The sequence below is a fragment of the Typopeltis vanoorti genome, chromosome 17 (assembly GCF_054136105.1).
Source record: "Typopeltis vanoorti isolate ZY-2024b chromosome 17, IOZ_Tvanoo_1.0, whole genome shotgun sequence".
NCBI lineage: Eukaryota > Metazoa > Arthropoda > Arachnida > Uropygi > Thelyphonidae > Typopeltis > Typopeltis vanoorti.
In genome coordinates this window covers 77,089,410-77,115,740 of record NC_143565.1, presented here as the reverse complement: position 1 = coordinate 77,115,740, position 26,331 = coordinate 77,089,410, and the positions used below count along the sequence as shown (strand labels likewise).

At 35.2% G+C, this 26,331-nt stretch overlaps 1 protein-coding gene across 1 annotated transcript in view; it reads right to left on the bottom strand.

Annotated features, from left to right (window-relative positions):
* The window catches only part of LOC150097519 (uncharacterized), a 105,807-nt gene that overhangs the window by 50,895 nt on the left and 28,581 nt on the right, over positions 1-26,331 (bottom strand). The window contains exons 3-5 of the mRNA XM_090407200.1: positions 24,868-25,069; positions 20,420-20,900; positions 2,489-2,601 (exon numbers count right to left, since the gene is read on the bottom strand). Coding sequence (XP_090263326.1) covers positions 2,489-2,601; positions 20,420-20,900; positions 24,868-25,069 — 796 coding nt within the window. The remainder of the gene's footprint in view (positions 1-2,488; positions 2,602-20,419; positions 20,901-24,867; positions 25,070-26,331) is intronic.

Below are 26,331 nucleotides of genomic sequence, written 5' to 3'. Positions count from 1 at the left end.
GATTTGATTTTTAGAAACATTTAAAAACAAATCGTTGATTTCTTTTCTCTTCTTTGGTGCATCAATCCGAAGATTGGTAATTATAGCAGCACACCACAGCATCCTGTCTTGTGACCTTTTTATCTCTTCATAACTCTCAGAGCCAGTTAGCATCATTATGTTATTTATATATGAAATTCTTGGTCTGCCTTGTGACCTCTTTCCTTCTACATCCACTCCATTATTTCTGTAATCAGTCCCCCATGCCTCAAATGGTGTCCAATTAGGCTTTTTCTTCTCTTATTGATGTGTTTCATTAATTACCGCTCTTCACGAACTATATTTAGAACTTCATTGCTTTTCCTTTCTGTCCAACTAATTTTCATCATCTTTCTCCAGCACCAAAATTCAAATGCCTCCAACTTTTTCATGTCTTGTTTTGTTAGAGTACAGGCCTCACAACCATATAATGCAATGCTCCATATATATGTTTTCACTAGCCTTTTTTTGAGCTGGATGCTAAGTCCTTTACTGGTAAAAATGTCTCTTCTGTTATAGAATGTTTTTTTGGCAAGGATTATTCATGCTTTAATTTCTGATTTATGTACAAAGTTCAGTATGTACAAAATTTCAGATAGCTGGTTCCACATAACTTGAGTGAGATGCAAAAAGGCACAGTTAGATTGTGCCTTTTTTGCATCTGTGTCCATCTGTCTTCATTTTCGTAATGTGTCCATTAAGAAAATGAAGGAGATACATTCCTGAATCATATCATAGCCATTGATGAAACTTGGGCAAGGGATTATGAGCCTGAACTGAAGAAACCAATTGAATGAATGGCACCATTCAGGATTACCCCATCCAAGAAAACTTTGCCAGGAACCCAGCAAAGTTGGTCATGCTGATAGTCACAATGTTCAAGATGTCATTCTTCATCATGCTTTGCTCCAAAGGCAAAAACAGTTAATGCACAGTATAAACGATGATTTCTGGAGCACATTTGCATCTGTTTTAAAGGGAAAGAAACCACAGTTTTTCACACGCTCTCCACCATGTTTGTTGCATGATGTCATATGTCACAATTGATGACAGATATTTTGAAAATTTTTTTCACTTGGTTATACTATAAATTAAAGATGCCAAAATTATATTCTTGGTTTCATCCTTTATCCAGGTGTAAGCAAGCAAAGTTTGCACATGAAGTCACTTCACGACTGGGCTACTTTTATATAGGACTGATAACTTCACATCAATTGGCTCCCATAATGCATAGCATTATACATGTCTATAAGGATATATTCGTAGCATTACGGGATACCAAGGCAACTGATGTGAAGTCATTAGCCTCTATATACAAGTAACCCAGTTGTGAAGTGACTTCACATGCAAACTTTTGCTTCACTTGGATAAAGGATGAAACCAAGAATATAATTTCTCGGCATCTTTAATGTATGATGATAGAAATGTTGGACAGGAAGGAATGAAAAGTATAGGTACAACCTCCGTATTCAATGGATATGAGTATTTGCAACTTCAACTTGTTCCACAAAGTGAAAGAACCCCTCAGAGATCTACAGTTTAATGATGTGCAAGAGGTTCTTCGAGCAGCAGGTCGCACTGTCACTAATATCAACAGGCAGTCTGCTGATGGTATCCAGCAGCTCCCACAAATTTGGAAACAGGTTCAGAACATGGCAGGAGAATACACTGAAAGGATGTAATTGTATAGACTTGATAAATAAACTATTTTACAACATTTTTTGCACATGTTGCTACTACTTTACAATCTTTGTATCTCTGATTTTGATAACAGGCCTAATACCACTTTTCTTCATAATGTGATCCACATAGATGATGAATAACAGTGGAAAAGATGTACACCTCTATCTCACACCTGATTTAACATGAAACCATTGTCTTACCTCCTTCAATTTTAACTGATGATATATAACTGAAATACAGACTATATAATGTCCCATTTACACCATATAATTGCAGTGTTTTGAACAGCTTTTCTCTTGGTATTTTTCTCTTAAAACCAGTGGACCAATTTGTAGGATGGAAGAGGGTCAATTTTGATTTCTGTATTAACTATCTACCAATACACTTTCAACTAATTATAAAATGAGGTTCAGAGAAAAAATTATAATAAATCAGTGTGCCATCATTTTGTGCACCCACCTGTTACCAGAGTATTACATATCTCTTTTAAAACGGAGAGTAAGAAACAGACTTCTTAGAATCCACAACATATACCAAGAGTCTGTGTATATCTCTGGGATGCACTAGCTAAGCCAAAGTGTAGTAAGGAGGATTAAAATTGTTAAAGGGGCATGGCAGACAAAGCAAGTGATGTGCTCAGAGCATGCTGAATGAATTTAAAAAATAAGAAAAAATGTGAAGACAACAATAGCAACTATGAACTGATGATGAGTCCTATGACTTCTTGGACACTAACTGATAAATAAAATATAGGATTTTTAAAATGGAACCATCTTAACAAACTTACTCTGTTTGGGTAAAACATTCTGTGAGATTTCAGACCTTTCCATTTGCACATCAACAAATAATGCACCAGAACGACTGCTATTCATTTCATCAAATAAATTCACATCCAGTTTTCTGCAATAAAAAGTTTCATTAAACGACAAGAGCTATAATTTAGTAAATACTGTATAATAACAGTAAAAATCTAATAACAAGTACTACCTATAACAAGAAGTCTGTTTCTAAGAATATTTTTAATGCACAATGATGTAATAATGTTAAATATTATTATTAACATCTGACCTCCATGGAGTCAGATACTCATCATGGGAGGTACACATTATCACACACAATGCTCATCCAACCATGCCTTAAACTGATTCAACATGTCTACATTCACAAAATACTCAGGAAATGCACTCCACCCACCAAATGCTCTCCATGCAGAGAACCTTCTTCTCACTCCTCTGCTCACACCCCCTCTTATACAATTTCCAGTAATAGCTTCTTTTAAATGTTTTGTAAGAGTTGCTTATTTTCAATATAACAAGTCCTTTTAATCATTTTCTGTAATCATATACATATATATATGTCAATGTAACCATAGTTTAGGTGCAATCCAAAAGTTTGGGGGATTTATTAATAAATAAAATCTTGCTTGTACAATTAAAATATTCAATGCGATCTCTTTAAAATGCATACCACATCTCACTTTGGCATGGATGTTATCAGGTGAAATATATATTTTTTTCAGTGACTAATATAAGACAAACAATCATTACAAAGGCTTCTTAGCAGCTTGAAAAATACCATGTTTTGTCTCTAGATTAGGGTTTTTGGGTTATTTAATCCCCTATTCTATCAACATCAATGTGCCATGGGTTTACAATGTTTTGTTGGTGGCACTGCACCCCTGGGCATCTAGCATATCAGTCTCTTTCGTGTCTGAAAACATTACTGGAAGTCCAACTGAGAGATGTTATTTAGTATCATTAGAAATTCCCACTGAATATCTTCTATGATGTTTAAACACCACCTCCAGCTTGATCAGCATTTTTTTAAAAAATGCTCAAATGATTGGATGAGTAAGAGTACTGTCTTCTTTTTCCAACTGCTTTAAAATGTCTTGATAAAAATACCTGCTTCATAGGTTAATTCTGAAAGAAATTCTTTGTAAATGGTCCACTTCACCAGACACTGTCTGAACCCATAGTGTTTTCCATATCTGTAATTTTTTTGTGTGCATGAGCTATTGCCAGCCTGGTTGGCCGAGTGGTTAGCATATCTGCTCTCCAGCCAAAAGGCTGCGGGTTCGAATCCTGCGATGGGCATGTATGTTTGTGATTGTCTGTGAAAATACTAGAAGTAGTGGGGTTGGCGGTAGATGGCGTTGGTGTAGATGATGATGAAAGTAGCTGCAGTTCATTGTAGTTGGATTGAATGGTGGAGATGGAGAGTTGTGGAGTAGGTGCCCTCCCTCAATGAGTCTTTGGACTCCCTGGAGGTGTCATGTAATAATAATAATTAATGAATTATAGTTTTACTTATCACTTCAACATAATCTTGCACCTGTCACATGTTTCAGAGGGACTGCTGTCCAGTATGGAGCATCTGAAGTTTATGAAGTATCTGTAATGTATACACTACATTATTTTTTTCATTTGGTGATATGTTTTTAAATAATCTTAATAAAAAGAATAAGAAAAAAATATGGTTTATAAAATGTATGATTTCTTCCATTTACCGTAATGTAAAGTTTCGTTAATACTGCCGCGAAATTTAATTCAACGTTGTAATCGAATTCACTTGTCTTTCTCTCCACAAAAAGAATTAAAGTTATGTAGTTCGTAAAATATTTAGTTTGTAAAATGATGTTGCTGTTGTTGTTAAAATGAATTATAACTTTGGCTTGTGTTGTAATGTACTGCTGATTTCAACAAAGTTAGGTAATGTGGCAAAAGACAAACATGTGGAGTTGGCAGTATACATAGTTCAAGTACTGCGCTGAACTTTTAGCCAATAACAGCAAGTTTGAAGCTAGCACACACAAGTGCAGAGTGGAGAATTAGGAGAGAAAAGAGATGGGGGTAAGAAACGTGTGATGTAATGGGTGGTTACAGGTAGCCATTTTTGACATGAAGGATCATATGAACATATTTGGAGACCAATGGATTTATATGAAAGTATTAATTTCTTTCAATTTGCGTATGAGAGGATAATCTAGAAGGCATCAAACATGGCTTTTTGTTGCGAGTAATAACAGTAGCTCGAGCAGATACACTACATTTTTTTTTTTATTTGGTGACATGTTTTAAGTAGTCTTAATAAGAAAGAATTTATAAAATGTATGATTTCTTCCATTATTTGAATAAAGCAAGTACCAACATAAGTTATGTCTGCTATTTATTTATTATAACCCTATATTTGTTTCCTCTCAATGAATGGAATGAAGACAAAACATTTTATCCTAAGTAGAAAATTGTGTTGTTTCTTCTAAACAGTGTTCCTTATGATAATTTGTATATTATAGAATACTGAAGACAAAAAGAAAACTACTGTTCAGTTAAGGACAGGAACTGAATATATGTAATGAAGATTATGTTTAGACAACTGTAGGGCAAACAATTTATTGTATGTATTCATGTTCAACTGTCTGGAGAAAGAATGTTCCTAAGAATTATTTGTACTTAAGTTACAGAGGTAGGCTGTGTTCTTTATTTTGCAATGTGCATTAACTATGAGCCAATGTGAAAAGTTCTTTATTGGAACTACCTGTATTTAAAATAAAATATTTGTTTTCATCCTAGAGAGGATTACTAAAGGAATGCATTTCCTTCATTTGTTGCTTACTTACTACAATAAAATACTATAGTTATTTAATCCTAGAAAGGATTAGTAAAGGAATTTATTTTCCTTTGTTTTGTTGTTGGGATTTTTTTTTATTCCTGAATTTAGATTTCAAATGGGTTAGTGAGAAAGTTTGATCTCTAACAGTTTTCTTAATATAAATAATTAAGTTTATATAGTTATATAATTGAATGTCGTTTCTTTTATATTACAATTTCTCTTGTCTTATTATTAGAGATACAGATGAATGAATGTAATACATGAGTTTCAATAGTTTAGGGGAAAACTAGTATTGCTTTCAGGTAAATTAATAATACACTGGGAAGAAACCAGAGATACTTAAATGACACTCATGGTATGAACCTAATATAAAATATAACTTGTAAGTTAAACCTACATATAGGGTTTTAAATAGGTGCAGGTAAACACAAATCAATAGTCAACACAAAATGGGTTACTGATCAAGACTTCTTAATATTAATGCCACTTTCAAGCAATTATAAATGACCATAATCTGCACTAATGAATTATCTAGGTGTTGCATAGTGGTTAAGGGCATCTCATTCAAATAGCAAAAGATACTGTCCATCACTCAAAATTGCCACTAATCACCACATCAAAGAAATCTAAACTTTGTTTACAAGACCTGTATAGTTCTGGTAATATCCATGGTACCAGAGCTACAAAAAAATAATAAATAATAATAATAATAATTCTGTCTAAGATAAGAAAACATCACCTCTTATCTAAACGCAGTACAGGAATGCACTCAACTTTGATACCATCTACTGAGTTCCAAAATAAAGTTAGGCATAAAATATTATGCCTAACTTTATTTTGTTAACTTTATTTTATTAACTATATTCCTAAATTAAGGGAAATTGAAAGAGAATTTTTCATTTTCCATTTCTGATAGTAGAACAATACTACAAGGAATAAAGGAATTTATTTATTATTTTTTTTATGACTCCACACATCAAAAGTCACAAAGACCTGTAACACAATAGTGCTATGTGTAGGTAAGTGATTAAGCAGAAAGAAGTAATCTATTAATGTTTCTTAAAGAGGTTGAGAATTTTACTCATTGAGAAAAACAATATAAGGGAGATTACTCCAAAGAAATGTTTACATATCTATAATAAATGCTGGAACCAGTGATTTTTGCATCCCAGGCAATGCTAATCATTCATCCTTTCCAAATGATGTGCTTGGAGAAGAATACCGTATTTTAATAAATCATATTTTAATTAATAATATCAGGTAACCAAAAAAGTTTGCGCATTTAGTAGTTTGCTGCAATGACTTGTTTTATTTTGTAGTGGTTTGCAGAGTGCAATTTTTTATGTAAATTATAAGGCTACAGATACATATCAGTCAATTAGTGCATTCTAACTTGGTGTTTACTTTTTTTTCTGTGACTTTGAACCCTTTTAAACGAGTTGAACCTGGTGTAATTCAGGCTTGTTTGCTTTAGGAATTTAAACTCGATTCAAAGGCTTCAGAAGCGTCCCATAAGATACGTGTGGAAATTGGAAAAGATGGGTAGCAGAATATTGTGCAAAAATGATTTTAAAAAATTTCTTTCTGGTGATGAATCACTTCAAGGTGCACCATGTATCAATTATCATTATCAATTATATCAAATTATATATCAATATATCGTATATGATATGATATATAAATATATCAATTATATTAAATATCGATTATCATTATTAATCGTTATCAATAAGGGAGGAAGATTCTCCATTATTGATAATGAAGAATTATGTGACGCTGTTGAAAATATTTCAGGATTAACAAGTCAAGAACTTTCACAAATGTTTAACATGAGTGGAAAAACAATTTGTTTAGACTTGCATCAACTGGGAAAATCACAGAAGCTAAGCAAATGGGTCCCACATGCATTATCAGATGACAAACTTCAAAGGCTATCAATTTGTTCTTCACTTTTTTTGCATCATGAGCCTTTTTGGATTACTTGTGCTGAAAAATGAATCTTATATTCTAACAGAAAGCAAACTTATCATTGGTTGTCACCAAATGATCCAGTATTGCACACTTTAAAAGCACCACTTCATCACCAGAAGACTGCTTTGTATATAGTGGATGGAGCTAGTATTGTCTACTACGAGTTTCTTGTCACAGGTCAAACAATTATGGCCGAGATCTACTTAATGTAACTCGAGCATGTGCAGGATGCATTTCTTCAGAAACAGCCAGGACTAGTTAATCAGTTAATAAGTGCTATTCTTATAGGACAATGCAAAACCTTGTACTGCAAAATTTATCAGTGAGAAGATTTGTGGTTTAGGATGGGAGATAATTTCTCATCCTCCATATTATCCTGACATTTCTCCAAGTGATTATCACCTTTTTTTTTGGGCATTAGACAATCACATGCAAAACAGACAGCTCCACAATAAAACAGAGATTGACATGGGGGTTGCTAGGTTTATTACTTCTAAAGACAAACATTTTATAAAAGTGGAATTTACAAACTTGTATCTCATTGGGAAAGAGTTGTAGATTGTGAAGGTGCTTATTTTACTGAAAATTTTGGTTACCTGATATTAGACTAATCTATTACCTCAAGGACTCATTTTAGTGAGTATGGGTGCGGCAAACCTGAGGTACCTGATGCTGGACCATGCTTTACTTCATGTAACATACATCTGTTATGTTATGTGTAGGCTGGTCCCTCCCCCTTCTTTGTTTCTTTTCCTCTTGCTCCTTCCACCCCCAATCCTATTAGAGTATTCGAGAGCTATGCAGAATCTTTCCTATTTCATTTTGTCTTATGCAGTGGGAGTTTGCCTCACCTAGTAGGCAGAAGTCTCAACCCACCTGGCCAACATGGGATGAATTGGGGAAGAAAACTTCCCAGATATGTAGAAAGAACCTCTGCAATCCTACCCCCTTTTTCTTTTCTTGCAGTGACTTCACTCAAAAATACTAAAATGCACCTTATAATACATCTCATGCTGCATCAGTTATCATGTAGAATAATGAGAGTCATGTTTAGGGCTTAAGCAGAGGGTCCTGTTTGAGAAGTACAATACAGTCCGCAAATGAAGTCAGTAATATTGTGAATGAGGAATACAGAGAGTATAGGATTAATTTTAGAGGGGAATTTTACATAGACACATGGAATGTTCGGGGTCTACAGATGGGTACTCCTGATAATGTCTGTAAAGCGAATGGTATAAAATTGACATCCTGGGAATTACATAAACCAGATGGAATGGAGAAAGTCAGTTTGAAAGATAGGATGCCATGCTAGTTGTTTATTCAGTAAGTGACTCAAAACATCATGGGGGTGTGATACTAAAAACAGTTCAAGCAAGAACCCTTCTTGATTATAATCCTGCTAATGACGGAATACTTTGAGCTCATCCTACCAATGTGTCAATCATAGTAATTTATGCACCCTACTCCACACAGATAGGCCTGATGAAGAGAGGGACAAATTCTATGAAAACGTACACATTGTTTTGGACTGCCTACCAAGGAGAGATGTACTTTACATCTTAGGGGACTTTAATGCAAAAATGGGCAAGAGTATGAAAGTTAGGCCTGAGTGTGGCATGTTTGGTCTGGGTGAATGCAACACCCATGGTGAAAGACTGTCAGAATTTGCCCATGCTAAGAGATTAGTTATTACCAATACCTGCTTCCAGAAATATCAACGACATAGCTACACTTTGGACATCTAACACTGATAAGTCAAGGCACCAGATTGATTACATCCTGGCTCTCCAATGGTGGAAGACAAGCATCTCTGATGTGCAAACTTGTCCTGGAGCAGAATGTGGTACAGACCATAAGCTAGTAACAGCCAAAGTAAGACTAAGATTCCAAAACCTTTTGAGTCAGGAATATCCCACTAGATGGATGTTAGAATAATTCCTAGTAGGTTCACAGCAGAAACATCAACTCAGTTGGATGATTTTTTGGAGACTTTGCCAGAAATGCTTTGGAAAGGAGTCAGGATTGTAATACAGGATGGAGACAAGACGTATCTCAGTCTAATAAGAAGACCAAGAGACCTGTGAATATCAGATTCAACATGGGATCTAATTGAAAGGAGGAGAAGGCTGGAAAAACAAAGAACCACAGGGACTGAAAAAATAAAAGATTACATGCAGAGGTCAGAGGATCCATCAGGCAGGACAAGGAAAAATTTCATACTAATAAATGTGAAGAGATAGAGTGCCAGATGAGGAGGTACAATAATAAAAGGATGTTTTGTTTAGTTTGCGACCTAAAGCACAAGATTAAGCCCAAACTGAATGTCTTCAAAGACAGGAATAGAGCAGTACTAACAGAAGAACTGGAAATCAAAAAGAGATGGAAAGAACACTGTGAAGACTGTACAACAAAGAGGATAAAGAAATGTGGAGCCCCTTCTCACCAGGAAAATTTAGATTTGAAACCTCCTCCACTTTGGCATGAGGTTGAAAGAGCAGTTAAACAGCTTAACAGCAATAAGGCCCCAGGTGCAGATGGAATCCCAGCAGAGTTAATTAAGGCTACAGGGGATGGAGGAATAGAAGAATATCAAGGATATGGGAGACAGGATCACGGCCTTGAGACTGGAAGAAGTTAGTTTTCATACCACCACATAAGAAGGAAGATATGCAAGATTGCAACTATAGAACAATTAGTTTAATATCTCATGCAAGCAAGATTTTATTAAAGATCATTTTAAATAAGATTGAGGCATAAGTTGAGGCAGAGATGCCCGAGGAACAAGCAGGTTTTAGGAAAGGTAAGAATACCAGAAATAGATCCTTTGCCTTAAACCATAGGTTCCCAAAGTGGGCGCTGAAGCCTTCTGGGGGGGGGGCTATAGTGGGATCAGAAGCATTTGGGGGTGTTCAGGTGGTCTAGGGGTCAGTGGCTCTTTATAGAAGAAATTCATAATATATATATTTAAAAATTAATTATTTTCGTGATTTTGCAATTAGATAATCATTTAAAATTTAAATATTGCATTTTAATTCATCTTATGTCCGTCTTACACGGTCAATTTTTTTTTTTTTTTATCAATTTTCTATTTCAATTATTTAATCATTTGAAAATTTACCATGTCAGATAGAAATAGATGTCAATTTTCTATGTCAATGAGAAAATAGAGCATGTATATATGTGTGTATAATGGGGGGGGGGGGTTAGAAAATTTATGTCTTGTAAAGTGGGCAGTGGAAAAAGTTTGGGAACCTATGCCTTAAACAGATCATAGAAAAGTGTAAAGTATTTAGACTTCCTATGGTAATATGTTTCACAGACTATTCTAAAGCTTTTGACAGTATTCAGCATGTGAAACTGTGGGAAGTAATGAAAAGAATGGATTTTCCTCAACCCACTATCAGGCTGATAGCTAATTTGTACAGGGAGTAGGGCCACGGCAAGAACAGGTGTTGGATTAACTGATTGGCTTCAGGTTGGAAAGCGAGTTAGGCAAAGATGTCTACTTTCTCCTCAGCTTTATATATCTATGCTGAGGACATCATACATATAGCATTGGATGAGCTCAAGATTTTAGTGATCACTGATCTGAGGTATGCTGATGATACAGTACTCCTCTGTAATGATAAGGAAGAACTAGGACAAATTCTTCACAAAGTTAACAAGATCAGTAAGAATGGAGGACTTCAGCTCAAATCCTAACAAGACAAAGATTATGGTTCTCAAACAAAATACAGACAGGGAAGCCCTTTAGAAATAAGTGTACCTTAATGGAGAAAGAATTAAGGAAGTCAGCAAGTTCAAGTATCTGGGACCCATTATTAATGTGAAGAATTGCTGTTCAGAAGACCAGAAAAAGATTAGGAATGGCTAAAACAATAGTCAAAGACTTGTCTAAAATCTGAAAGGATGAATCTATCTCCACAGGAACAAAGTTGAGGATATTGAATGTAGCTGCTTTTCCAACACCAACTTATGGATGTGTGACTTGGAATCTAAAGAAGTCTGATAAGAAAAGGATAGGTGCTTTTGAGATGTGGTGTTACAGAAGGATGTTGAGGACATCATATACTGAAAGGCAGGAAAATGGATGAGTGCTAGAAAGGATCAGTAGAATTTTAAGGCTTCTTAAGGATACTGACAGAAGAAAGTTGAATACTTTGGCCATACTTAAAGGATGGAAGGAGAACTTCTCAGAACAGTAATAGAAGGTAAAGTTCCTGGAAAAGGTAGACCATCAATGAGATGGATGGATGGCATGTCTGGAGTGAACAATTTGCAGAGAGTTGAATCCTCCAGAAAAGCATACAACAGGACCACATTGCAAGGACTGGTGTGGTACATCACCAAGTATCTGGATGACCATACAATATCGGTTGATGTCCAATAAACAGATGGATGGAGGCTAATTTGTAATAGTTTTTTTTTTTATATATATATATATATATATATGAATGTGCAACTGTTAGGGCCATCTATATTTTAAAGAATAGTTTTATAATTTGTATTAAAGTAGATATTATTGGTATAGAATGATTGCTAACCTCCAAATTGGAGAAGCTACTTAAGAAGATGAATGCTATTACACTTCACTTACTATTCCACTCTACCACACACATCATCATCAAATTCCTGACATTTACCCTCAAGGGGTGTACAGGATATGATAGTACTACATGAAAAATTTACATCATTACTAACTGCCTACCTACAATTTTCTGCCAAATCAATCTGTTACCTGTCAAAGCTACAACATTGTCAGATCTTATATTTCTATCTTCTAAGGCACTTTTTATCATATCAATCCACCTATATCTTGGTCTTTTTCCTGCCAACCTGGCAGAGAACACTTGTTTGGCTAATCTTTCTTCGCCCATTCTTTTTAAGTGACCATACCACCTGAGATTAGCTCTGCTAATGCATTCCTGGATGCTCACAATGTCAAGTTCTTTCCTAATAATCTAGTTTTTAATATGATATTGCCATTGATACCATCTGTTCACACCCCTAATCTTTCTCAGGACTCTCATATCTGCGGTCTCTAGTCTTTGGTCAAGTGTTTTACTTCTGACCCAGCTCTCAGATCCATAAGTTAAAAACTGGTTTGAACACTGTCTTGTATATACAGCTAATTTAGTGTTTTGACTAATTTCTCTCTTATTCCATATAAATTTATTCAGTTGACTTCCTATCATACCAGCTTTGTTGATTCTGTTGTCTATTTCCATATTTAATTTACCATCTGCACTAAAAATCATGCCTAAGTAGCTGAAATGTTTTACTTGTTCTATAGGTTCTCCATTCGCAATGCAGCTGATATTTTCAATGCTTCTGCCTATTTTCATTATTTTTGTCTTGTTATTACTGACCTTCATACCATATCTATTGCAACAGTTATTCAATTTAGTCAAGGAATCTTGCAGACTTGTAGCAGATTTATTTAGAAGTATAACATCGTCCACATAAAGCAAGGAGCTGACATTAGCATCTCCAATTTTGATATCAGGTTTAATACCACTTTCCTTCATAATAATCCATATAGATAATGAATAATAGAGGTGATAATGTACATCCTTGTCTGAAACCAGATTTATCATTAAACCATCTTCCTGTACTTCCTTCAATTCTAACTGCTGACTTACAACTCAAATAAAGACTAAGTATTGCTTGATATAATGATTCACTGACACCATACAACTGCAGCATTTTGAATAGCTTCTCTATTGGCACCTTGTGATATGCTTTTTCCAGATCTACAAAACTTAAATACAGATCTTTGTTATATTCCCATGACTTTTCAACTATTTGTCGTAAAGTGAATATCTGATCCTGGCAGACTCTATTTGCCCTGAATCCAGCTTGTTCCTCACCAAGCTTCTCTTCCACAATCCTTCTCAACCGTTTCTCAAGTATACTGGCATAAATCTTACAAGGAACACTCAATAGAGAAATACCTCTGTAATTCTCACAATCAGTTTTATTTCCCTTTTTATATATGGGTACTATGAGAGCTCTACTCCAATCATTTGGAATTCGTCCCTCTGTCCAGGCCCTCTGAACTATGCAGTGTAGTCACTGTAAAACTTTTATACCTCCATACTTGAGCATTTCTGGTCTAATATCATCTACTCCAGCTGCCTTTCCACATTTCAGACTTTTGATGGCTTTTTCTACTTCAAGCATGGATATGCATTCTTGATTGCATGCCTGGTCAGTGTTTTTTTTATCACTGTGCTGTCATCACTGCTAGTTTCATTTAGTAATTTAATTACTCTATACGTCAAGGATATCTTTTTCTCCAGTTTTCATATCACCTTTAATTTCTTTTATAGCACTCTTTCCTGCATTTCTGAGCTTCTTCAACAACCTCCAGAATATCTTGCCACCTTCTTGATATTTATTTTCTACATTCTTACCAAAATCTTCCCATGACTTTTGTTTAGCTAGTTTTACACAGTATTTAGCTTTCTTACATTTGTCTCTGTATTCTCTGAGAGCACAAGCAGACTTATTTGCCAGGGACTTTTGATATGCTTTCTTCTTTTCCTTCACTGCCTCTTTAACTTCCTGTGTCCACCAGGGAGTTCTGATTTTTCTATCCTTGCAGACAACCTCACCACATGCCTCTCCAAGGTTTGATTCCTGTTCTCAAACTCTTTCATTTTTTTTTAAATAATGTTTGTATATATTTTGGTCTACAGTTTACATCTGAGAGCTGCTCAACTTTTATTCATTTTAAAACTTTCTTACATGTTCTCCTTTTCAATATGAAATTCAATTTTATCCTGCTTAAGACTAAATGGTGATCACTTCCAATTCCTCTGTACACTCTAGTGTCCTGCACCAGAGAGAAAACATCACTATCGACAATAACATAGTCAATGAGACTTTTCTTATTCCTTGCCTTGCCTCTTCTCTCCATGTGAATTTGTCCACATTTTTATGTTGGAACATGGTGTTAGTTAATAACCAGTTCATGTCCTGAGCAGAAATCCAACAAGTATTTGCCATTATTATTAGCTTTGCTCTTTTCTCCAAATTTTCCCAAAATATTTTTGTATGTCTGACAATCATTTCCTATTCTGCTATTTAAATCCCCAACGAGGACCAGCTTTTCATTTTTCATTGTGTCAGTTGCTTTTTCTAAAGCCTCAAAAAATTCCTCCACTTCTACCTTAGGAGAACCTTCTGTGGGACCATAGGCACAAATAAGCCATTGTCTAGTTCCCCATTCTGATATTTGCCCACATTATTCTACTTGAAATTGCCTGCTATTCAAGAAAATTAGCCTTGTATTTAGTGTTGAATACTATGGCTACTCCTTCTTTTCCTTGATTGTCATTGCCTGAATATCACATTTTGCATTTATTGCTCAGAAAGAGCTCACCAGTTTTGGTCACTCCTATTATATCGATCTGGTACTAATCTAATTCCTCAGCTAGCTCCATTTCTTTGCCATTCAAGCTTTGTATGTTGATAGTACCAATCTTCAATTCTGGTGATATTGACACACATTTTGCATTTATTGCTCAGAAAGAGCTCACCAGTTTTGGTTACTCCTATTATATCGATCTGGTACTAATCTAATTCCTCAGCTAGCTCCATTTCTTTGCCATTCAAGCTTTGTATGTTGATAGTACCAATCTTCAATTCTGGTGATATTGACACACACACACACACATATATTACTCTTGCATCTGTCTGTCAGTCACTCCCTTATTCATGCTACCATATCCATTCCCATTTGCTCCAACTTATGTAATAGTTTTCCATGCAGTATTCTGTCAAATGCCTTTTCTTTGCAGAGTCCAGCAGTATCATGGTGACCATTATGATATTAAGCATGGGGTTTGTTGGGGGGGGGGTCATGTTTTAGCAATCTACTTATGTATTACAACACGGTGAAAAATTCGCTCGATAAAGGAGATGCACAGGTAGTGGTGTCTTAGATTTTTGAAAAGCCTTTGACAACTGCCAAATGACAAGCCAGTAGCTAGATTGAAATAGATGGAATTAGATAACAGACTAGTAAGATAGGTATCAGCAGGTTGTGTATGGAGGAGTGGTGTCATAGAATAGGAAAGTCACTAGTGAAGTGCACAGAGATCTGTTTTCGGACCATTACTGTTTAACTTGTGTCCCAATGTCATCAATATACAAATTAAACAGTAATGGTCCCAAAACAGATCTCTGTGGCACTCCACTAACTGGATAAACTGGATATGTGCAGCTGTTTGCAAATGATGCAAAAGTGGAAAGAACTCTGAGAAATAAAGCAGATGTTGTGGTCTTGTAGGAGGATCTCAACAGACTATGTGAGTGGGCAAATAAGTGGAGTGATCAATTTAATGTTGCAAAGTGCAATCTTGAAATTTGGTAGGCAAGGTTGAGACGTAGAGTATACAATTAATAGAGTAATTTCGAAGGAGGTGGAAGAAATGAGAGATCTAGGGGTGATGGTGGACACAGACTTGAAATTTAAGGGTCACATTGCTAAAATTGTACGAACATCACAATGGATTATGGCAATAATGAGGAACATTGACATGTAGAAGCAAAGTGATTATGGTTCCCTTGTATAAGGCTTTGATCAGACCACATATAGACTACTGTGTCAGATTTGGTAGTCAGGTTTTCGAGGGGGATGAGAATGTACTGGAGGGGATCCATGTAACATTTACTAATCAATGTCAGTTAGGTCTATGGAATGTCAGATACAAGGACAGATTGAGGGAATGATGACTGACTTACAGAGCCTTGTAAATAGAAGAAGAAGAAGAGAGGATATGACTGAGACATAAGTTGATGAGGAGTTGTTACCAGATTAATGTGGAAGAGACTTTTCATTGAGTAGAGGTAGGCAAGAGTAGAACTAGGGGCCATCCCTGGAAGCTGAATAAGGAGGGTGTGAGCAGGACAGTGAGGTCTAACTAAAGCCAATAATTTTTGTCCAAGTTGAACTGACCAATGCCAATAAACTCCTCTCTTTTATCTACGATACTTCTGACATTTGTGTACATACATTTCAACATCTCCTTGGACCTATGTGTGATGTTATTATCAATCTATTCAAAATCTGAACCCTGTGAAACTGTATAATCATTTCCTTACACTCATTTATCCCAAGGTTTACTCACACTTGACTGCAACCCCCCCCCCCCAGTACTTCCATAGTTTACCTGATTTTGCACTTCTAATACTGAACAACACAAAACAGTCTGTTGAACCATCAATCTATGTTACTTTAATAGGTCTTGATAGAGTGAGGTAACAGATAAAATAGTGAGTTATTAAATGACCACTTTACAAAAGGTCAGTGATCATCCAAGCAAGGATATTGCTATGACAGATGCAACAGGAAATGTGAAAAAAGAGGTTAATGAATTGGAAGGTATTAAGGTAATTAATCCAGGAAGATATTGCAGTATCTCAATGCATATAACAGAAATAGGATTAGGAGGTGCAAAGGAAGTGGCACTGCCTCTGACTAGGTTGTTTCCTTTAGTCTCAGCTCTGAGCAAGTACCAAGTTCTGTTGCATAAAGGAAGGCTTCAAAGTAACAAATTATAGAGCAATCAGTATCTCAGAAGCAGTAGTAAATACAAACAGGAATGGGTGGATAAGAATATCTAACTTTGTGAAAGTTAGATAAAGCCTTAATAATTTATAATATTTTTAATGACAGTATGATAGTAGTATGACTGGGATAAAACGAATGACTGAACCATGATACTGATGGATTCTACCAAAGCATCTGAAAGTACATGAAAATGTTATGCACTACAGAAAATGAGGATGGGTATGTTGTTGATGATTTGGATATGAGAATGGCTGATGAACAGATACTAAAGAATAGTATAAAGAGAAGTAGAATCCACGAAAAGCAATGTGACTGGTACATGCTTCAAGGCTCTGTTTGGACCACTGTTTAATTTGTGCATAAACGATCTGAAAGGGGTAGCATAATAGTTAATCAAGGCAATGTACAAAGCTTGCAGGATGATTTAAAAAGGCTGACAGTATGACAAAAAGATAATGGGTATCATTTTAATTCAGAAAAGTGTTACAAGCTATCTACCAACCAAAAGAACTATACTCCAGGAAACAAATGAAGCTAGGGATTTGGGAAGTATTGGTGGATAGGAAGTTCAGAGGGATATACTGTAAAAGGTGAACAAGGTAGATCAGAGAATTACTTGGTTATTGAAGAACATACTAACAAGCAGAGATAAGGAAGCTATAATTCCTCTTTATAAGATCTCGATACAGCTGCACCTGAATTACTGTGCCTCAAGTCACCTGGGGTTTTTGTGGGATGACATGATGGTGACAAAAAGGATGAAGTGAATGACCAAGATGATGAGTAGTTTGTGGAATGCAAATTGGTTGAATGGTGAAAAAGAGAGGATATGATAGAAAATTTTCAGTTTTTTAAAGGTTATTATAGGACATATGCACAGGAAGTATTTTAGCACTTGGCTTGAGGTAGAACAAGGAGTCCTCCCCTGAAATTGAGTAAGACTGTCATTGTGTGAGGACTAGATTTTTCACTTGGAGAGTGATTAATGAGTGGAATGGGCTGCCAGAATGCATTAATGATCTCACTCATATCCAATTCATCCTCATAACCCTGGCTATATGCATGTAAGTGCACTATCAATCAGTAAATTCAAGAAGTATGATAGATATTGTGGATAATGTAGGTTGCTGTGCAATGATGATAATTTTCCTTTTTTCGATGCATTTAATATAAATAGTTGCATCCCTGACTTTGCTGCATCCAGGGTAAACACACTATTATTTGTCTACAGGGAAAATGTTGATACATAATGGAAATGATCAGATTAGATAACGGCAAAGGAGATAACGCAGCAGCCTAATAACTGAGAATATATTGTATAAATTGCAACATGGATTTCAGGTTATCAATCAAATAACGCACTTTGTTACTTAAGCATTGCCTCTTAATTATACCACAGCTAATCAAGCTGAATAAATGTTTGCTCATTTTTGAATGACTATTCAGTTTTACATTTTCTAATTGCCTATACTAAGTATGCATTATAACTTTTCTTTTTTCAGAAAATTGTAACCCTTTGTTATAATGGACTTATAGTGTATTACATTCGATTATTCTCAGATTACTGTGTGTGTTTCATGTGCCCTAGTCTTAAGTATTACAAAAATTGAGTGAGTGAGATAAAAGAAACGGCTATTACTTCAGGATAGAGATGGCTAGACCTTAATGCTTACAGTGCTCCTTATCATCTTATCATTATCACTCAAAAGCCAGTGAACTGTGGCAAGATTTAGAGAACTGCATGTGCGAAATGGTCAGGGAGTGTTTTAAGAAAGCAATATCACGCTATATAGCCAGGGTCATGAGGATAAATTGGATATAAGTAAGATCATTAAGTAAGAACTGCAAAATAAAGAACATTTTGTGGAGAGAATTAAAAGAGAAAAGTGATCAAAAAGTTCATGAACAGTATAAAACAAAAGCAAGACAGCAGTGACTAGCATAGCAAGGAAAGCATAATAAGAATGAGAAGAAATTAACTAAGGTCAGGAGGAAATCCCAAAGTACTTTTTTGTTATGGGGGAAAGTAAAGGGAAGAAAGATTATGGAAGGATGACATTAATGAATGCAAATGGCAGGAGGGTGACAGAAGCAGAAGAAATATTCAATTGAGCAATCCTTTTCAGGGGTATATTAGGCAGTACATGGGATATCAGGCACTGACAAAGTCCAAGGGAGTAAAAATTAAGCAAGACAGTTTAAATCCAATCCATTACATTTCATGACAATGGCAGAAAATTAGACTGATCAGTACCTAAGTGGTGGTAGTTAAGATGTTGAATAGTTGGTTAAGGACATAATTCAGGAATGTGTGGATCAGAATATGACACTCTATTGGGGACAGCATAATTTTGTGAAGGGCAGGGCCTACCTTAGTAATTACTTACTTTCTATAATAAAGTGACAACTGAGTGAGATAAAAGAAATGGCTAGCTACACATGGTGCTCAATCTACTATTACTTTTGGCTCTTTGAGACATGATTATTGTACTAATCATAGTAAACTGCTGCAATTCTCTTTTGGAGCCAGCTGAAGGAAAGTTAAGATAAGGAACCAAAATTTGTTCAAAATTAAACATTACATTGTATTTAATAATGATACCTGCATATTCTACTCATTGCTTGTTTTGTTGGCTAAGCAAATAGCTCTCTAACAATCCTTCGATAAATTGAATGATGAAATTTATCAACAGCCTAAAAACTCTCATAAACATTGATATCCACAATGAGATTGAGATCTACGACATTGGTCGGAGAGCTATTTGCTAAGGGGGGGGGGAGAATAGCAATAAGTAGGTTGTGCAGATATCATCATCATATACAATATACGAATGACTTTAAAAGAGAATTACAGCAGTTCACTATAATTAGTACAATAATCATGTCTCAAAGAGCCTCAAGTAACAGTAGACTGAGCTAGCAAAATTTTGATTTTCTGTTTAGTAATTAAATTAAGTACACCTTCAAATCCCAGTGTGGCATCGATGTTTATATCTTTTTAAAAAAAAAAATCATCCAATGAGGAAATTCCCAGTTATCTAATCCTTAGCAATACAAAATGTAACATCCCTGCAACCTTTTGTAGTGAGATTTGCATAATAATCATGTAATAACAAACAAAATGTAACAACAGAAATTTACTTATATGTATGTTATTGCACAGTTCAGTAAGAAATAGCAGCACTGGGAAGAGGAGAGGAAATTTAAATACTCTGCTACAATCTACAATAATATAAAGGATGTACAATATATATATAATTTTTTTTTTTTCTGGAAATAAAGTTTATATATATATGCCTGGCAGAAAAGTTGTGTGTTGTGAAGGCAATGTTCTAGTAAAACATCTATTATCTGAACTCTCAGATATCCTAGATCCAGAAGTATTACAGTTTAGTAGTTTGCTTTTTCTATAATAAAATAAGGTTAGTGTAAGAGGAGCCATAATTTAGAAGAATAAGCCATTCTGAAAAGAATAGTAAATTAGTAATGTTTACTAATTTACTATTCTTTCTGAAAAAAAAAAAAAAAAAGATTATATTAAATATGAAACCATACCTTTCTAATAAGCTGTCTGATTGCTGTTTAGAATTTTTCATTTCCTCAAAAATATCCATTTCTTGTTCAGATTTGATATTAATTTCATCTGTCAGTCTGGAATTTTTTGTATGTGGCAAATTTTCTTTGCAGTGATCTTCATTATTGCTAATTGTAACCTTGCTAAACAGATTTTCATCTTCGCTGCATAAATTATAATTTTCAGAATTCTTTTTTAATTTATTATTTATTTTCATCTTTGGAAAAAGGGCATCAACTTTCTTTTCATCATCATCCCATTGTGGATTTACTTCGGCTTGATTAGGTGAGGCTTTGTTCTCAATCAGAGATGTATAGTGGGAGGGAAATCTTTGCTGTATATCTGCCGTGGCAGGAATTTGATCACAACTTTCTTCTTTTTCTAGTTCTGATATGTCTGGTTTATTAAGGCACTGATCACTGGCTACTAAAGATGAAGGACGAGAAATGTGAGGACTAACACCTGAGGGAGAAAAAATAAAATACAAACTTAAGCTAATGAAATTGCACAAACTATTCGTGTGTGTGTGTATATCCAAATATAGTACCAATGAACACCAATGGTACTATATATGGACACCAATCTGAAAATGAAAGATAAATCAATCTTTATCTTTCACACTTGAGCTAATCAGTTTGCTCAAGTGTGATGGAATATGTTAGAACTTGCAATATTAATTAAACTTCCCAAATGATTCCCAATACTGTTAATATACAAATTAAACCAGCAGTCCAAATACAGGTAATCTTATTTCCTTCTCACTGATTTTGTTTCTGAATTAGTCTCTTTTCCATGTTACGAGTTTCATATCCATTTTCATTTGCTTCAATTTATATAATATATTTGCAGAGTTCAACAAATTTATTTATATGATAAACTTGCATTTGACAGATAACACACTGTGTCCAGAAGGGAGATATGAAGGATTGCAAGAACTATAGTACTATTAGTTTAATCTTTCACATAAGCAAGATTTTATTAAGGATCATTCTAAATAGGATTGAGGCATAAGTTAAAGCAGAGATGCTTGAGGAACAAGCAGGATTTAGGAAATGTAAGGGTACCAGAAATCAGATCCTTTGCCTTAGACATCATAAAAAAGCATAGAGAATTTAATCTCCCAATGTGTTTCATAGACTAATCTAAAGCTTTTGACTGTGTTCAGCATGTGAAACTGTGGAAAACAAGGAAAATAACAATGAGCAAAAAGCCACAGTAAGAACAGGTGTTGGATTAACTGATTGACTTCAGATTGGAAAGGGAGTTAAGCAAGGATACCTACTTTCTCCTCACCTGTTTAGTAGCGATGCTGACAACATCATGCTCGTAGGACTAGATGACCATAAGACAGGAATGAGGATATGTGATAGCTTGATCAGTAATCTGCAGTATACTGATGATACAGTATTCCTTTATAATGACGAGGAATACTTAGACAAATTTTTAACAAAGTTAATGAGATTATTAGCACATGACTTCAGCTCAATCCTAGCAAGAAAAAGATTATGGTTCTCAAAGGAAATACAGACAGGAAAGCTCCTGAAAAAAAAAATGTGTACCTTAATGGAGAAAGAATTAAGGAAGTCAGCAAGTTCAAATACTTGGGATCCATTAATGTGCTGTTCAGAAGTCAGAAGATTAGGAATGGTTAAACCAACAGTCAGAGACTTGTTTAAAATCTGGAAGGATGGATCTCCACAGGAACAAAGTTGAGGATTTGGGATGTAGCTATTTTACCAACAGCAACATATGGATGCAAGATTTGGAACCTAAAGAAATCTGATAGGAAAAGGATAGGTGCTTTTGAAATGTGGTGTTACAGAAGGATGTTGAGGATATCATATACTGAAAGGCAGACAAATGGACGGGTTCTAGAAAGGATTGGTAGAACTTTAAGGCTCCTTAAGGATATTGAAAGAAAGTTGAAATACTTTGGACACCTTGAAAAAATGGAAGGACTTCTCAAAACAGTAATAGAAGATAAAGTTCCTGGAAAGAGAGGAAGGGGTAGACTGTCAATGAGACGGATGGATGGTGTCTGGAGTGACTGATCTTCAGAGTTGAAGCCTCCAAAAAAGCATATAATAGGATCACCTGGCAAGGATTGATGTGGCACATCTGAGCAACTGAGTGACCATATGGCATCTGATGATGACCAATGAATAGATGAATGGATGGTTGTGGCCAGCATTTTTTAAAATGGAATAGAACAGAAAATATCAGTGTGTCCTACAGATTTCTTAGCTACGAAACAATTAGATTTGAGTACTTCAAAAAACTCAAACCATAAAACACAGAAAGGCATCATGCTTACAAAAATGTTTACACTTGATAATGCAAATAGGTGGAGGGGGGGGGGAGTGAAGATTGTAACATTTGTCTTCACTAGAAACCGCTCACACAGCATTTGTCTTTACTCATGAAGACAAGTCATACAAAAAATTCCATCTATCTGTTAGAACAATTATTTTTTGTGGTTGTTTTTTTTTTTTTTAGGATTTTTAAATAGTAATAAAATAATCATATTTGATATTAACTTTATGTTTTTGTTTTTATATAAATTAAAAATGTCAAGAAATTATATTCTTGTTTAATTCTTTACCAAGTGTAGGCACACACAGTGTGTGTGAAGTATTTTCATGATAGGCTATCTGTACATAGAGGCTAATGACCTCACATTAATTGCCTTAGCATCCATAATACGAAGCACATCCCCTTTTGTACATGTTAAATGCTATGCATTATGGGAAGGGCAACTGCACAGACAAATTTTGACTTTTATTGACATACTGTTAAAGTGCAGGTGGTACCTCTCCCCAAACACTAAGTGTTCTCTAAAACTTACTAAGTTGTGAGAAGTCTGTAAGGCAATGGCTCTACTCAGTGATAAGCAAAAACCTGCCACTCCCAGAATCAGTAGAAACTATACCTGAAAGATATACCAAGGTTGAATACATGCAGAAGTCGTATTTCCCATATTCACTACTTGAATATGGAACCACCTTATTATTAAATTATTTCAGATCAAAGCTAGTTGTAGAAAGTATTTCACTTGGATAAAATGTAAATTAAACATGACGAGAAATTATATTCTTGTTTAATCCTTTATCTAAGTGGAAGAAAACAAAGTTTGTGCATGAAGCATCTTCATAACAAGGCTATGAAGATACTTTTTTTACTTTTTTTGTTTTTACTTTTTTATATGTAGGTAGTCCACACGGTTAGCCTAGTAGCTATGCACTTTGCAACCATATGCCTGGGAAAGGAGTGTCCTAGGTTCGATTCTCGTCGACAATGTGAGGAGCTTAAGGATCTTTCTCATCCATGCCCTATGGCTGAGAAAGATCCTTAATGGGATCCTCCCAGTTTATCTGGGGGTGTTTCATCCCACAAGCAGGCAAACTGGCCCCCGCGAACACACAGGCTACAGTTATGGGATATAGTACGGCAAACAAAGGCAACGGGAAAGAATAGTCATTTCCCCTAGATGGTGGAGTATATAGCTGCCCCCTAAACAGCCGAAAAGCTATAACCATGACATATGTAGGTAAAGGCATGTATTGCTTCATCAGACTTTTGTTTCATTTTTGTGTGTGTGCTGAGTCACAGTGTAAAATATGTTCCTTATTTGTGGGTCACATTAAAAAAAAATATTTGGAAACACTATTTTAGAGGTAAATGATGGGGAACGTGATAAATAATGGTTTAGAGCAAATGCTTAAGCACCTTTTTCAATATAGTCAGCAAAAAGTCATAAAAAGTCAAGAAGAATAGCGTGATTTTAAGAATTTGGAATCAGAACATGAACATAGCAGAGTACTGCCTGTACAGTAAGATATCACAGAGTGTGATTTGGATAGTTAAGATGGGCAGCTGTTGTAGCAGTAAGTCAAGGTTCAGTTAGGAATTGAGCCTAGATATCTATGTTTGAGTTCAGGCTGCATATATAGGTGACCAATTTTTGTGCTGGACTTAGTATTTGCAGTGTTACTACACACACACACCAGGCACCCACTAGGCACAATCTAACATAGCAGATGGCTGTGAGATTATGCAACAGCTGCTCAGGACTTCTGATGCAATACCATTAGGTTTGGTCTTGTTATCTGGTAGTAGTATTCATCCCAACACACACACACTATGAATCATAGTGTGTGTGTGTGTTGGGGGGGGATTGGAGAGATGTAGCTCCTGTTCTGTATTATGTTTTAAAAAATTCATAATTTAACATTATGAGATGATTCATCGCTTGATGCAACACTATTATTACTTTCTTATTCAAGGTCTGAATAACAAGTATAGATTATGTATCAGAGGATGCTAAGATGATTAGGCTGATATTTCTACAAGTTTATCAAAACATTTTAGAAAGCATGTTTTTCTAAATTCAACATCAGTTAATCTCTTAAAACAGCAAAATTATACTCACCTAAGAAGTGGTTAAAATAAGATGACATACACAGTTCTTTGTTCTGGGAAACAAATTTCATCAAGACATCCAAAGCCATCTGTCTCTCAGCTATATCATCAGTTATAACATTTCCTTTTGGCAAAGTAGGAAAATTAAGAGTTGAGTATCTGTGTTTTAACTTATTATGTAGCTCTTCAATTTCTCTATATGCCTTATATACCTTTTAGGAAAGGAAAAATATTATGTAGCATACAAATACAATGGGGGGGGGGGGTCTGGAAAATTCCGATAAAGACCTAGAACGAAATGATATCAAAGCAACTTCAAATTGTAATAACTTGTTCTTTTTCTTTTAGGATATATAAGAAGACATAAAATTAATTAATTTTTGTTCTAGGTATTTATCAGAACTTCCCAAACCCCCCTCCCCATACTTTGACATAGAAAAACTATAGAATTTAGAGATGCCCCAGATAACACACATGCATACACATGACAACACTAAAAACAGTTGTTAAAGATACCAAGCTATTTTAAACCTGGTTTTACTCCATTTCCCAAGTAAGCAAACAGACAAGTAAGTCAAGTTTGCACCTGCAAGTATTGCAAATCTAGGTGACCCCACACGTAGTGCAGCAACCCTTGGTAAAGGTGGATAAGCTCGGATCACTATTCTTAGTATTTACCCTTAATGCAAAGCACATCTCCTGGAGGAGATGTATGATGCTATGTATTAAAGGCAAGGTTTCGACCTTCGTGGTAAAGGTTATCTACCTTTACCATGAGTTGCACTACATGTGGGGTCACCTAGACTTGCAATACTTGCAGGCACAAACTTGACTTGTCTGTTTGCTTACTTGGGAAATGGAGTAAAACCAGGTTTAAAATAGCTTGGTATCTTTAACATTTATTATACCCAAGGTAAAATACATTCTACATCTATCTCTCATCCTGAGATTTTTTTTTTTATTTATTTAATAAAGTTAAAACACCTTATGGTAACTTGTTCTGGTAAAATACTTATAAGCTCTGTATTACTAAAATCTTGGTATTTCTAGCCTGGCTCCTGCTGATGAGACCTGAATGAAGGTCGAAACCGGTCTGGATAGTGGTCCCTTGCCTTTAGCACATAGCATCATACATCTCCTCCAGGAGATGTGCTTTGCATTAAGGGTAAATATTAAGAATAGTGATCAGAGCTTATCCACCTTTACCACGAGTTGCCTTGACTTGCATTACGTGTGAGGTCACCTAGAATTGCAATACTTGCAGGCGCAAACTTGACTTACTTGTCTGTTTGCTTACTTGGGAAATGGAGTAAAATAAAACCAGGTTTAAAATAGCTTGGTATCTTTAACATTTATTATACCCAAAGGTAAAATACTTTCTACAACTAAAAACAGTTTTTAAACCACCATCCTAACATTAATATATAATTATTAAAAGGGTTGAGAGGGGTTGTTTAGGATTACTACTGTGACA